Source organism: Capricornis sumatraensis, chromosome X (assembly GCF_032405125.1).
Source record: "Capricornis sumatraensis isolate serow.1 chromosome X, serow.2, whole genome shotgun sequence".
Classification (NCBI taxonomy): domain Eukaryota; kingdom Metazoa; phylum Chordata; class Mammalia; order Artiodactyla; family Bovidae; genus Capricornis; species Capricornis sumatraensis.
Window position 1 is genome coordinate 4,390,334 of NC_091092.1, and position 16,411 is coordinate 4,406,744.

Consider the following 16,411-nt stretch of genomic DNA (forward strand, 5'->3'; position numbering starts at 1 on the left):
CATGAGGAATATAAATGTATTTGATTATGTGAACACTGTTTGAAAAACAGAATTATCAAGGCAACACTCCTAGGTGTTACTTTGCAGGGAAAAGGTTGAATATTTACTCACATTTTCAAAACTTGAAGCAAGAAGAAATTGACCTCAGTTGGAAAAGGAAGAGGATGAAGGACTAGATACTTACTTATTGAGCACTTATTATGTCAAGGATTGGTAAACTACAAAAGTTAACTGTGAATAACCACGTAGTTTTCTAACTTCATAGATGCTATTCCCACGCCACCATGCTTATTTGTTACTTATTGGCTACAGCTGCCTCCAGGACAAAATTGGGTGGATTGAATAGAATTGCAACAGAGACTGTATGACCTACAAAGCCCCAAATAGTGACTCTCTAGCCTTATCCAGGACTGCCACTTACACAATTTGCAGAATTTGCCTCAACAGTTTTTCTAAGGTTCTCTTGGGTCCTTCCAGGAGTCAAGGATGGTGGAGGTGATCACACATTGTTAGCTGATTTTGTTTGATTTGGGTTTCCACATCAGGCCTGTGCCTTTTTTTTTTTTTTTTTTTGAGTATATTGCTCCAGTCTGCATAAACATTTTTTTAAAAATCTGGTGATTTCTCTGAGTCCCTGGGTCCCTGACATAATCTCTAAGCTTCTCACTTTAGTTCTTCATAAGTTACACAGAAATCAGTTCTTTTAGATACTTAGTTCTTCCACTAGAAGTAACTACTGTAATAAATGTCTTGTAAATTTTCCTAGAAACATTTATGCATGTACTAGCAAATACATGTCAATATTCTTTCTTGCTTTCTCAACAAATGCTAGCATTTACTGTACAGTCTTGCATACCCTGTTTTTGTCATTTATTGGTATTTATGAAAATTATTCCCTATTGTTTCATAAATAGTTTCCTTGGTCATGAATATAGCAGCAGAGTAGTCCATTGAGTGGGACATAGCACAGTTTAATCAGACAGTCTTCTCTTGAAAAGCTTTAGGATCATTTCAAACCTTTTGCTATTATAAACAATGCCCAACTTACCATAGTTTATTTAATCTGTCTCTAGTTGGTGAACATTTATAATCTTTTGCTAGTAACAATGCTGGAATATACAATCTTATACATAAATCATTGTGCATAAATAAGAATATATATGGATTATTCTCATATATATATAGGAATAAAGATATGGATAAATTCCAAAATAATTGGAGGACCTAGTCTTTTTCAGCACAGATCTAGGTGCTAGCATGTAACAGGGAACAAACAGTCACAAATATCTTTTTTGAAATGGAACTGACATCAAAGTGGAAGGCATAGACAATAACATAGACATAATACATAGACAATATCTAATACATAGACAATACATAATACATAGACAATAACATGTATTATGTCAGATGGTGATAACTGCTATGGAGAAAAATGAAGCAGGCAAAGGGGAAAAGGAGTGTCAGTAGGGAGGAGTTGTGATTTGAAGCACATCATCAGGAAAGATATCTATGAGAAAGCGACATTAACCGAAGATCTGGAAGAAGAGAGTGCAAAGGCTCTCCTGTGGGAGTTGATCTGGTATATTTGAAGAACAGCAAGGAAGCTAATAGAGCTGGAAGGGAGGAATGAAAGGAAAGTAGTGAGGTCAGAGTAGCTAAGCAGAGGACATGGAATATAAAGTAAGACATTTTAATTTACAGTTACCAAAGGGGAAATATTGCAAGGGGGGATACATTAGGAGTTTGGAATTAATACATACCCATTACTATCTGTAAAATAGTCAACAAGAGCATACTATATAATACAGGACTATACTCAATATTCTGTAATAACCTATATGGGAAAAGAATCTGAAAAAGAATGGATATGTGTATTTATTTCACTGAATCACTTTGCTGTACACCTGATGCTAACACAATATTGTAAATGACCTATATTCCAATACAAAATAAAAAATAATTAAATTTAATAAAGAAGCAAGGCATTTTAGACTACTGCAAAGACTTTGATTTTTACTCAAAATGATACAGAAAATCATTGAGGGGTACTGAACGGTGGAATCAAATGAATTGACAGGATACAGTGAAAGAATTGATGCTTTCAAACTGTGGTGATAGAGTAGATGCTTGAGAGTCCCTTGGACTGCAAGGAGATCAAACCAGCCAATCCTAAAGGAAATCAGTCCTGAAATTTCATTGGAAGGACTGATGCTGAAGCTGAAGCTCCAATACTTTGACCACCTGATGCAAAGAGCCGACTCGTTGGAAAAGACCCTGATTCTGGGAAAGATTGAAGGCAGGAGGAGAAGGGGACAACAGAGGATGAGATGGTTGGATGATATCACCGATTGGATGGACATAAATTTGAGCAAGCTCTGGGAGTTGGTGATGGACAGGGGAGCCTGGTGTGCTGCAGTCCATGGGGTCACAAAGAGTCAGACATGACTTAGCAATGGAACAACAATAAATAAAGAAGGGCTAGAAGTAATGATGACTTGAAACCCTTCAGTGGAAGTGGAGATATGAGAAGTGTTCAAATGCTAGATTTGCCAAAGACTGAAACGTGGCCTGTGAAGGAAGAAAGTCAGTGATGACTGTGCCATTTTTTTTGAACAATTGGAATTGAGTTGCCATTTTTTGAGAAAAAGACTAAAGCAGGTTTGGGAGTCAGGCAAGAGATGTGCTAAATTCGAGACAATTATTGCACAATTACGTAGAAATATCTAGGAGATTAGAAGTTTCTTTTTTAGGAGAAAGAATTTTCTTTTAAAAGTGTCTTTTAAACTATCATAAGATAGTTTCCCAGTTTCTGTCATTTGAATAAGTCCCCGGTGGGGTCTAGAATGCTGAGCTTCTTCTAGACATGCTCGGCATACTTGAAACCCAGACTGAAAAATCCTACATTGTCAAGTTGAGGTCCTGATTCCACATCTCTTGGGGTGTTATTTTGTTCCCTCTTGTTCAAAAAAGTTAATTGCCTTCTGCAGTAAACTGAATTGTATGCAGTATTTGTAACAGTCTGAAATGGACCACATTGAGAAAGAAAAGACAGGATATGATGGATGCCCTAATGGTATTCTCAATAAGAAATGCCCTATTAGCCTAGTAGTACTGGGCTTAAGCCTCATAATTCCTACAGTGATGTTTTCCCAGCAGTCCTCTTTGACACCCTTAGCTCTTGGGGTTTCTTGCTGGACTTATTGATTTGTGACATGAATTAGGAAATTTGATAGAACAGGAGGTCCTCTGGGTGTATGCCGTGGCCTGTAAGTACCTGATCAGTTCCTAGTTACAAAGCTTGATCCAATTTGTGGGTAAAGGGATTAACTAGAGCTTGAGTAAGGTATTCACAGAGGTTAAAGTTTAGCCAGAAGGGCTCCCACCACCACCTTTGTCAAGTACTGGGATGAAGTAAGAACTATACTTCAATTTTGGCATTTAAATGATTATTTCAAATGAGGGAAACCCTCCCTAAAACCTCCAAGCCAACTTTATTTGTCCTTCCTAAAATATCCATTACCTGATTCGGTATTGAGATCCAATTGAAGACATACAATGTTAGCTATGCACTTGTTAAGCATAGTGTTCTGGTGACATTTAGCAGTGTTCAGTACTTGGCTTAATGAACAGGTGCACAAGTTTATTAGTTATGCAGATGTTAATTTGCAGTAACATGTGCTGCCTGATTTGGGAGGGTTCTTGTCTGAACTACAACCAGTAAGATTTGTTCCTTAATTAGGAAATCATTATGTGTATGTGTGTGTGATTCCCACCATTAGAACCATTAGTCTTGTTTAATGTACTCTGAACTTTGGGAACACTCTTGGTAATGCCATTCCTATGGCTTCAGGTACTATGCAGGTGTCAGGATGAAATCTACCTTTCTGTGGGATGCCTTAGTTAGTGCACAGCTGTAGGCAATGCAGAGAGGTGAAGCTTCACAGCTGTAATATGCAGCTTATAAAAGGAGATGGCGATACAACCTCCCACTGCATATTGCGTCAGCCATTCCTTCCAAGGTTTGGTAAACAAATGTGTTATCCCTCACCAAATGGATTCACAGACAGTTGAAAACGAAATTGTGCTTGCTTTCCACACTGACTAATCTTGACCTATATATTTTTTTCCTTTGTTCTCTTCCCTGTTGTTTCTGATTCCTGTTTACACTTGGTCCTGGGGATTGCCAAGGCTAACTCTCAGTCTGTAAACTGTAAAAAGGGACAGACATATTTAAGCCACACTCTAGTCATATTTTAATTTTTATATTGAAAAAATGGAACTTTGCACAGGCTGAAATAGCAGACACCCATACAGTAGCCTCCCAGAGCGAACAAAAGCTTACATTTTGTCGTAGTTACTATAGATCTTTGCTTTGAAAGAAATAAAACACTAGAGGTAAAATTGAATCTTTCAGGGTTCTACTTTTTCCAGTATCACTTTCCTCCTCCAAGACAAACACTATCATTAATCTATTAAATATCCATTCCATGTTTTTATAATTTTTCAGTATATATAAATATATGTATCTATATACTCACTTATAAGTAATACATAAAATTAGCCTGTGTCTGATTTTCAATTTTGAGGAATGCTAATATACTGCATACAACATTTATAACCACTTTTATAGTTCCGTTCAGCATTGTATTTGGGATCTATTCCTGCTGAGATATGTAGCTGTGACGCTGTCGCTGTAAATGCTGCATTGTATTCCATTATATTAATATACTATAATTTATTTACTCATTCTATAACCCCTGGCGTGTGGGTTGTTTCCAATTTTGTACTGTTATAAACATATGATACAGCATCCCTCTCCTGGGCATGTAGCTGGAGAAACCATAATTTGAAAACCATGCACCCTAGTATCCACTGTGGTACTATTTACAATAGGCAGGACATGGAAGCAAGCTAAGTGTCCATCAAAAGATGAATGGATAAAGATGTGGTACATACATACAATGAAATTAGCCAGAAACAAGAATGTCACAATGCCATTTGCAGCAACATGGATGAATCTACCGATTGTCATTCTGAGTAAAGTAAGTCAGACAGTAAGACAAATATCACATGATATTACATATCTGGAATCTAAAAGGGTACAAATGTACTTATCTGCAAAACAGTAACAGTTATATATATAGAAAACAAACATGGTTACCAGGGAGTAAGGGGGATTGGGATAAATTGGAAGACTTGGATTGACATATACATACTACTATGTATAAGATAGACAACTAATAAGGACCTACTGTGCTTAGCACAGGAAACTGTACTCAATATTCTGTAATGGCCAATATGGGAAAAGAATCTAAAAAGGAGTGCATATATGTATATGTAGAACTGATTCGCTTTGCTGTACACCTAAAACTAACATAGCATTGTTTAACCTCAATAGAATTTTTTTTAAAAAATACATTAAACATACTTGTCTTCTTGATCATTTGACCTATAAATGGAAGAATTGGGTTATACTAATGAGCTCAGCACATGTTAACTATATTTTGCATGAATAAATGCTATTTTTTATTGCCACTGTTGACTCAATCAAATCCTTATTTCTCCACTTCCTTATCCATACTGGGTAGTGAGACTTTTTTTTTGTTATTTTCAACTTGATAAATGTGAAATGGTGTTTCGTTGATTGTTTTCATTTACATTTCCCTGATTTACTGGTGAGGTTGAGTAACTGTTGAGTACTAACTATTGTGTACTTGGGCAAAGGACTCGATATTTGTGTTCCTTAGTTTCCTTTGTAAAATGACAATGGTAATACATATCATATAAGGTGATATAAAATTAGTTCCAGACACAGAACAAATATTTAATAAAAGTTGATTTTGGTGGGAGTTGTAATGATTGTGGTTGTAGTTAATACTGCTAATACTACTACCATTATTATTATTGCTGTAGCTATTGCTGTTATTCAAGTTTTTGCTTTTGTGTGTATGCATATACATATGTTTTGTGTGTATATGTACATAGGCAATCCTTTGCCCATTTTTCAATTGTGTTTGTATAGTATTTCCAGGAATATGGGGGTAAAGATGATGTAAAGAGAGTGGAAGATAATAATTAAAAGAAGAAATCATTGTAGCTATCACACAGAAATCACTGTAGAATTTCCCTGCCTGCCTTTGTCATACTTGGACTCATTTAAACATCAAATTATTAAGTGAAGTTAAAATGACAGCTGTTTCAAGGAATCCATGAAAAATTATTTCCATGTAGTTAGAACCATGTTTGGAATTGTATACATATGGATTAAAAAACGTACGTCTGTAGGCAAATAACAATTGTTTTTGTTTGTATGATATATCTAAAGTGACAGTTGGGTGTGACTTGTTGACTAGACGTACATCTAATGTATGAGTGAAAGTGAAAGTGTTCGTCACTCTGTCACGTTCTACTCTTTGCAACCCCGTGAGCTATAGCCCATCAGTGTCCTCTGTCAGTGACATTCTCCAGGCAAGAGTACTGGAGTGGGTAACCATTCCCTTCTCCAGGGGGCCTTCCTGACCCAGGGATCCAGCCTGGGTCTCCCACATTGCAGGCAGGTTCTGTAGTGGCTGGGCCACCAGGGCAGCCCTACATCTGTGTATGTGTGAAGCTCAATAAGGGTTCCCAGGTGGCTCAGTGGGAAAGAACACACCTGCCAATGCAGTCGGTGCAGGAGACACGGATTCGACCCGTGGATCAGGAAGGTTCCCTGGAGAAGGGCATGGCAACCCACTCCAGTATCCTTGCCTGGAGAATCCCATGGGTAGAGCAGCCTGGCAGGCTACAGTCTAGGAGGCTGAAAAAGAGTCAGATATGACTGAATGTGCACTCCGGAAGCTATCTAAATTTTCACTGTGGCTTGAAACACTACGATTATTAGCTTTATTTACCATGGCTTTGTGTATAGGGTACTTAATAGGAAGTACATTTCCATATATTTCTTATAATAAAATGTAACACATCAGTTGATGTTGTTTCTAAGATAACAATGTTCTCTAATGTGGAACTATGACTTCTGATAACAAAAAAGGAGATTTTCTAAGTCATATGCTTGTATTCATTGAAGCTATATTATTATGGATAAATAAATCACAATTGTTAGATATCTTTTGGACATACTTCCATGATTAGTAGTTTTCCTCAGTCCACATGCTTAAGACATATGAGTAGACTGTTTGTCTTGTGTACCATTGTATGCTCATGCTAGAGTTAACACATTGTAGGTGTTCAGCAAATATGTCCTGGATGAATGAGTGAATGAATGTACTGATGCCAACTTTAGAAATCAATCTTTCTCACAGGAATTTTGAGATAAATTAGTTATAAAACTTTTATTATGATTTATGATTAGTTATCACCATGTAAATTATTGTTACCCATTTATATTAATATTAGCTACAAATTACAAACATCTTGTCACATGTTTTGGATATCCAGTGTGATAGCAGAAATTAAAATGGGATTCCCGAACATTGCCTAAATTAGATTGGGGAAAGAATATAACCATGTTTACTTTACTTATGCTCATGAGCATCCCTCAGTTGTAAAGGAATAAATTTATAGTACAATTGCATGGAAAACTCCATGTATTATAGGAAATATAACAATACTCACTGGGCATTTTATCTTAGATAATTAGTATCTTGATGTTAACATGTCTTTAATAATAATACACATGTCTTTATTATTGCATCATTGTATTCTTACAGACAGTATTTTATAATGTTTCATTATTATTTGGTCGATTAGCAGTGTCCATTTAAGCACTCTAATTTAATCCTGTGGCGTCACACCCAGTGGCTATATGAGTTTCCATGTGCACAAGGAGATATCACATAAAAATGGACGCCTCGTGAACCTGAAGACCATAGGGCCATTATTGATAAAATCAGTATTTGAAATTTTTGTATTGAGAATTAAAAAATATCTCTTTAGTCTCATTCAAGTCATTTGAAATATTCTAGAATCATTATAATTTATAAGCACATTTCACATGAGAGCAACCCTCTGAAATGTTTCAGTGCAGAGTACAACAGTGTTAATTGTAGGCTCAGGGTTATGCCACGGATCTCTAGAAGTCACTGAACTAGTATGACCCATTGAACGGTAACTCTCCGTTTTTCCCTTCCTCCAGCTCCTAGCAGCCACCATTCGACATCGTTTCTATGAGATCCTTACATAAGTGTAACTATTGCAGCATCTGTGCTTTTGTGAATTGCTTATTTCACTTAGCATAGTGACTTCCAGGTTCTTCCATGTTGTTGCAAATGGTGGGGTTTCCTTATTTTTTAAAGTTGAGTAATATTCCATTCTGTGTATATATTACACTTTCTTTATTCATTCATCCTTTGATGGACATGTAGATTGTTTCCACATCTTGGCTGTTGTGAATAATGCTGCAGTCCACATAGGCGTTTAGATAACTCTTCAAGATTTGAATTTCGATTCTTTTGGATATATACCCAGAAGTGGGATTGCTGGACTGTATGGTAGTTCTGTTTTAATTATTTGAGGAATGTTTGTATTGTTTTCCATAGTGGCTGCACCATTTTACTTTCCTACTAACAGTGTACCAGGCTTCCAATTTCTCTACATCCTCACCAACACTTTTTTTTTTTTAACAGTAGTCATCTTAACAAGTGTGAGGTGATATCTCGTGTGCATTTCCCTTCATGATTAGCAATGTTGAGCATCTTTTTTTGTTGTTCATTCCAAATGTCCTCTTTGGAAAAATATCTATTTTGAGTTTTAATTGAGTCATGGAATTACCCATTTTTAAATTAAGTCATGGAATATTTGAGTTTTACAAGTATTAGAAACGTATTTGAAATAAAAGAATCTTAAGACAAGTGGCATTTTCTGGTCTTTATGAAAGCACAGACTTTTGAATGTTTGAAAGCTTCGATACTATATAGATACATTTCATATATCATTACCTCTCTTGAAATTCTCTATTATCTAAGCCTGTGGTTGTGATTGCTGAGGAATGCTTTTAAAGACAAGAAAGCCAAAGGCAATAATTGTTGCTGTTTTGTCACTAAGTCATATCCGACTCTTTTTGGGACCCCATGAATTGTAGCCTGCCAGGCTCCTCTGTCCATGAGATTTCCCAGGCAAGAATACTGAAGCGGGTTTCCATTTCCTCCTCCAGGAGATCTTTTTGACCCAGTGATCAAACCCATGTCTTCTGCATTGCAGGCAGATTCTTTATTGCTGAGCTCCCAGGGAAACCCCCAAAGGTGATAAGAGCCACTGGTTAATATCTGGTGATCATGGTGAAAACATGATTGCTCCTGAAAGCCTGTCTAGTGAAGAAGTTATTTTAAACTAGGTTTGCTCTAATGATCCTAGTTCAGCAGTATTCATTTCTTGCGTACATGTGTGAGTGCTCAGTTTTGTCCGACTTTTGGCAAACCCATGGACTGTAGCCTACCAGGCTCCTCTGTTCATGGGATTTTCCAGGTATAAATACTGAGGTGGGTTGCCATTTCCTACTCCAGGGGATCTTCCTGACCCAGGGTTTGAACCCAGGTTTCCCGTGTCTCCTGCATGGGCAGGTGGATTCTTTACTTCTGGCACCACCTGGGAAGGCCATTTCTTCAACCCAAGATAAACTAAAGTATAATACAAGGAAAATATGTAAGGATTCAGAAAATAAAACTGTGAACTCTAGGCATTTAAGAGATCTAATCTTCATTTTCAGTAGCTTGTTTATTTGGAAAGGGGAAAGATTGAAATATACTTTAATTTAAAAAAAGCAAAACTATGATGCTGCACAAAATGACCATTCTTATGTTTGGGTTATTCAGGAGCCTCTTAGTTTGCAGGATAATCATAATGTGCCTTTCATACTGTATAGCATTTTCACTGTATATGTGCTTTCTTAGTCTCCCATACTGGGATTTAAGGCATATTGAATGATTAGGATATTTTTCTTGACTATTTTGTTTGACTAGTACACATTTCTAAAAGATTCTACAAGTAATTTCAGTAAAATTCAGATAACTTTTTTCTTATGACAAAAAGACTCACTCTTGAACTGTCATTTATATAGAGTTTTCTTCAGCTGGAAGTGTCTTGAAAGTTAGGATAAATTAATATGCTGATTATTTTATAGGAAATACACTGGGCTCCTAGATCCTTTGAGGAACACTTGTGATGATTTTTTAAAAGAAATATATTGAAAGTCATTTTTCTTCTAGCAGTACCAGTAATTTTCTTTTCTTGAGTAAACATGGCAAACTACTTTTCAGTCCCATAAGATCATGTTTGTCAAGTGTAATTATCTAGCCTGCTTGAACTCTGCATTATGTTAAATTGGTCATACCTGTAAAGTATGGCAGTGTTAGGATTTTAGTGATTTTTTTTTTTTATTTCTATAGTAAGTTCATTTAATTTTTCTATAGTTTGTAGCAATAAAACAAAGGGAGTCTTAATGGACCACAACATTTTGATGCCTTGTAGAAATTTTTCCAGATGCATACATCTGTGAACAAAAAGCTTAGCCAAAAAAAAAAAAGAAAGAAACGTACTGTGTTTGTGGGCTACTTTTCCTCTAAAGAAAATAAGAAAATCAGTAACTCATTTGTGATCTCCTTAACAACGGTCAGATAAATAAATATAACAAAAATAATAATTGCCTCAAAATAAAGTTATATTTTATAAAAGTAATAATGAACCAGCATGATGATGGTCATGTGACTTTGTGGTAAAATTTAGCAGCAAGAGTATGGGTACCAGAGCATATCATTCTAGTTGACTGAAAAATGTTGCCTTTACTTTTCTTATATTTTTTCATGGTCCCATTACCTACAACCCTGTTTTTATATTAACAGAGGTAAACTGCCAACACAGGAATATAATGGTAGCTGTAGAATTTCTATATAGGAGGGCTTAAGGGATTTGAGATAAAGCCTCCTTTTCACTGCAGACAGCATGTTGTTTTTCAGTTTGGTTTGAGAGATGGCTTCTTTGAGGGGAGGGCTGATGGGGGTGATGGGGGAGACTTTTGGGGGGAGGTCTAAGGCATCTCCATGGCACTGTCACTCTTCACAGTTTCAAGACATTTTAACTGTTTGGAACTCTAGGGTGACCTTCCAAATGTAGGGAAAATAAATATTTTGTTCAAAGAAAGCAAAGAGTACTAAAATATGGTGAAGGAGACAAAGGAAACTTACTCAAAACACCCTGTCTTTGAGGTTCCTTAATTATGAGTATGCAGATAGGTGCTAACTGTTGTCTAACTTGCAAATGGTTAATATCTGTTCTGCAAAGCAGTCTCAATAGGGGTTTTCATATGGCAACCTGTTTAGCCTTAAAGTTACCTTAGATAACTTTAAAGCAATTTCAGACCTGCCTTAATTTTAGCATATTTTAGGATAAATACATGTTTGCCTTTTTGCTCAATTAGTCCCAATTAGGGAGATTTTACTATATGTTTAATTCCTGTGCTGCTGTAGGAACCTGGTAAAGCAGTAATTAATGCTCCACATTAGTTAAGAAGCACCAATTGATTTTTGGTCCTATTTGGCTAATCTTTTCTACTTAAGTGCTAATATTTAATTTGTAGGAAAAACTTTAAACAGGTCTATATTTTTATGTTCATCCTCTTCCTTGAACTAATGAAATAAACCTATTTATTGATTTGGGCATGAGCTTTATTAATGTAGCTAATATGCCTTACTCATGTTAGTCCATGTATTTGGATTAGCAGTATTATTATTCATCTATCAACATTTTTCTTTCAGTTCAAAAGAATACAGAAGCTTTAGAAGAAAAGAAGACCATACCTGCAAAGAAGAAAGTGAAAGAGTTGAGAATTTTGGATCCCAAAACAGCACAGAATCTTTGTATGTGATATTTTCTACATAGGGAGTGGTGGTGATGGTAGTGGTGAGAGATTGTTGGACGTTTTTAAAGCAAAGTTGTAACTTCTTTGAGCAGGTATATTTAGCATCTATTGGAAACAAAATTTGGTGTAAACATGATTTAGATTGCCTTTTTATCATTCAGCCAGAATAGACTCTCTCTATGATTTTGCCTTGGCCAGGCCAGGTGGAACTTTTATGAATAAAAGGCTTTGGAATTCTGCATTGTTAAGAGGCCAAAGTGAGAATGAAGACAGAGTTGAAAAGTATTGTTTTTATTTTCCTTCTGCCTGCACCTGAGAGTGATGGTTTTAGAGTATTCACTAGTCACATTGATTGAATCCTTTTATTGCTATTGTGTTTGAAGGAATTATGATGTGAGAGAGTTAAGTTGTTAACCGCTGCCCTGTAAAATTGGTTAGTGGACCTTAAAGCCTTTAACAAACCCATCATCCATTAAGTAAACTTTTGCTAAAGTAGCTGGGCATTTAAGCCCATCTTCATTTACCCAGGCCTGAAGTTTTTTTTTTTTTTTTTAAATATATAGTCTTCCCTCTATATTAAATTCAGCATTTTTTTTTGCACCACATTATGCTGTGTTTATATTCTAAAGATACTAAAACACTATGCTTGAGAAATTTCAGCACATCAAGCATTTCTAATTATGCAAAGAAATACCATGGGAGTTTATTTTGTGAAGGAATGTGCTACAGAGAATCAGATTAAAATAACTCGCCATTCTTATTCTTCTGTCAGTAGGAATGTTGCTTTCAGGAAAGCAGTCTCCTAATAATTGTTCTGCATAGGTACATAGCTTATCTGACAGTCTATTTTCCTTTATAAAGTGGATGGTCAGCACATTTTTTTTTTAAGAAACACAAAATTATTTTAATTGCTAGTTGATATTTCATAACATTATTTATTTGGATTCTGGTGATCTCATTTGGTGTTTATGTCTATATAATTGCCTGGACAGAAAGGATGCTTTTTCAGTAGGTTCAGTTAAGCCATATAGACTTCTCCATGAAAAAAAAAAAATTATTTGGAACATATTCATGTTCTGGGGATAAGAACACATGTATGTTCTTTAAAAAGTATGTTCAGTGGAGGTGAAAGTGAAATGTATTATTGAACAATGTTTTCTGAGTCAGTGTGAACTTTCCTAGGTATAATTTGTTGAATTATTCCCATATGACATCATATATATCCAGTTAAGAAAAAATTTGACAAGGGAAATTGTGATTCAACATAAAACACAACTAATAGCATACTGCATGAATGCCATCAAAGATTTAGAGAACATTTGATTATTCAGACACTTTAATTTTTTCTCATGTGGGAGAACTGCAAAGTCGACTGATAGCTTTTTTTTTAGTGTCAGGTTACTTTGCTGTCTTCCTTGAGAGGTGCTGTATTGAATGCCTGTGACAATCTCAGCAAATTCAATGTTGAATTAAAAAGCTAACTTGAGATACAGTTTCTCACTTTTCATGGGTTATTTTGTATTCACTTCATCTACAATGCCTAAGCATGTAGTTATCCATGCTGCTAGTAGATTTATCTTCCATATAAATGCACACGTGGCTTCCCTGGTGGCTCAGATGGTAAAGAATCCTCCTGCAATGCAAGAGACCCAGGTTCGATCCTTGGGTCATGAAGATCCACTGAAGAAGGGAATGCAATCCACTCCAGTCTTCTTCCCTGGAGAATCCCATGGACAGAGTAGCCTAGTGGGCTACACTCCATGGGGTCGCAAAGAGTCGGACATGACTTAGCAGCTAAATTCACACACACACACATAAATATGCATGAGCTCTGAACATTAGAACCTTAGCTAATGGAAACTACTTTTGTTTGTTCATAATCACGTAGATTAATATTAGTGAGAGATTTCATATTGTAAGTCTGTGAAACGGAAATCAGGTATTTATTTGGGCTTTAAAATTGTGGTGCTGCTCTCTTTTTAATAAAATCAACTTTTATTTTAGCTATCTTCCTAGGATCGTATCGTATGCCATATGAAGAAATAAAAAACGTCATTCTGGAGGTTAATGAAGGCATGTTGAGTGAGCCCTTAATTCAGGTAATTGCATAGTTTTCTTTTAAATCTCATTTTCATGGGAATTTCTAGATTGCTGTCTTCTCATTGGAGTTATGTGAAAATGTTCTTCTATGTTTGGATAATAGAGTTAGGCGTATCTATCTGTGTGGATAGTAAGAGGACTCAACGTAGACAATCAGGTTCTAGGTATGTGTGTGCCATTTATTAGATATGTGTCCTTTTAAGTTTAGGTCTGTGTACATGTAGAGCCATCATTCCCGTACGCAAAATTGCATATATTTTATCATCCCAATGACTCTGTTAAATAGATATTGTCAGTACCGTTGCGATCTTCCCTGGTGGCTCAGAGGTTAAAGCGTCTGCCTCCAATGCAGGAGACCCGGGTTCGATCCCTGGGTCGGGAAGATCCCCTGGAGAAGGAAATGGCAATCCACTCCAGTATTCTTGCCTGGAGAATCCCATGGACGGAGAAGCCTAGTAGGTTACAGTCCACGGGGTCGCAAAGAGTGGGACACGACTGAGCGACTTCACCTCACCTCACCAGTACCATTGCGTGAAAATAAAAGTATACAGGTCAAGAGGTTAAATAGCTTTCTCAGGATCAGTGGTTAAATGGTAAAGTTATCCCTTGTTAGGCACTTAATATGTGCTGGGAACTGTGCCAAGCAATTTATGTATTTTATCTCCTTGAATCCTACAACAGTCCTATGAGGTAAGTACTGTTATCCTCATTTTACAGATCAAGAACCTGAGGCTTAGAGAAGTTGCCCACTTGTCACTTAACTGCTAAGTGATAAAGTAGTAGAGCTGAGGCTCAAAACAAATCCTATCATGACTCTAAAGCCATTGCTCTTTTTATTCTATTACTTTGCCTCCTTTGGGCAAGCTGTGTCACTTTGCTAAAGCCCTATCTCCTCATCTGAGATTACTAGGTTACTATGAGAATTATACCAAAGAGACTGCTTGTTAGAATAAAGTACTCTATTAGATCTAATTCTTAGAATTCTTGGCAGCTTTTGTTTGACCCTGTCTAGAAGGCGGAACTGCAAGATTTTTCATGGATGGGCATAGTCATTGTAGGGTTTTTGTTATTGTTCTTTGTGTTTGAATCGTGAGGTTTGCTTTGATTTTAAGGTGATCAGCTAGTTTCTGCTGTAATAATTTTGTCATATCTCCCTTTGACGGTCTCCAAATCTCAGAGCCCCAGTGTCTGTTGTTTGAGCTGTCTGTGTCCATATAGGTGTTTCTCCATTGTGTAGTGTGGGCTTGCATTCCGGTTCACCTCATGTATGTTTTAAACATAGATATAGTTTATTCCCTACACTATAGGGCCTATAGGACTAAGGTTGAATGAGTTTATGTAGGCTCTTTATTATCATGATGCACATTTATTAACCTCAACAAAAGTTACACTGTGCTAAGAAATCCCCTTTTGGAAAAATGTATTTTCTTTGTCTGAGCAGTAGGTCCACAGTTCTCTGACTTGAAATGGAGGATAGATCCCATTTGTCCTGCCTGCCTTAGTGACATGATTCTTTGCCCAATAATCAGAATGAGCAAGTTAAGAAGCCTAAATGCGACTTAGTTCTCCCTCTTTTTTTTCCAATTGGACAGTTTCATTTTAAAGTACAATAAGGCAAACAAATGTCTGACTCCTATTCAATAGTTGAAGCTTTCTAGTTTTTTTCTGTATAGTCAAATTGTAGTAAAAGACAATCATATTTTGAAGAATTAATCAGTGCAGACATTTGTTTTTCCCATTAAAACTGTAGCTTTTCCTTCACATGCCTTAGTAAATTAAATATATATATATATATATGCAGAATGCTACTGTGGTATTTATAATACAAATAAATACCATAATATTTATTTATTGTTTTTAAAAAACAAATACCATAGTGTTTATTTACCAGTAATATTGAAAATATTTTTTATTTTTTAAGTCATGTTTTTAACTCTTTAAAGAATTTAAGAAACAGAAGGATTTTCACTTATGAATGGTCCTCTGCTGCTGCTGCTAAGTCGCTTCGGTCGTGTCCGACTCTGTGCGACCCCATAGACGGCAGCCCACCAGGCTCCCCCGTCCCTGGGATTCTCCAGGCAAGAACACTGGAGGGGGTTGCCATGTCCTTCTCCAATGCATGAAAGTGAAAAGTCAAAGTGAAATCGCTAAGTCGTGTTGGACTCTTAGCGACCCCATGGACTGCAGCCCACCAGGCTCCTCCGTCCATGGGATTTTCCAGGCAAGAGTACTGGAGTGGGGTGCCATTGCCTTCTCCAATGAATGGCCCTCTAATAGGCAACAAACTTTAACAATTTTTATATAGAAATGTAATACCTGGGATTTTTTTTTTTCCTGTTTCACTTGATTTTGTAGCATTAACAATACATATTTGTTTTTCTCTTTAAATTGCCTGGTCCAGTTGGGGGCAATGAATTGCTTTGTTTGGAGATGGCAGTAAATTATATCTGCATTCTT

The 16,411-nt window shown here is 36.4% G+C and overlaps 1 protein-coding gene and 1 non-coding gene across 2 annotated transcripts in view; both read left to right on the plus strand.

Moving 5' to 3' along the window:
• The window catches only part of DIAPH2 (diaphanous related formin 2), a 980,877-nt gene that overhangs the window by 422,043 nt on the left and 542,423 nt on the right, over positions 1 to 16,411 (plus strand). Inside the window, exons 19-20 of the mRNA XM_068961943.1 lie at positions 11,751 to 11,852; positions 13,859 to 13,953. Coding sequence (XP_068818044.1) covers positions 11,751 to 11,852; positions 13,859 to 13,953 — 197 coding nt within the window. The remainder of the gene's footprint in view (positions 1 to 11,750; positions 11,853 to 13,858; positions 13,954 to 16,411) is intronic.
• Positions 14,265 to 14,336, plus strand: TRNAW-CCA (transfer RNA tryptophan (anticodon CCA)). The gene has a single exon. It is a non-coding gene; the product is annotated as a tRNA-Trp (tRNA).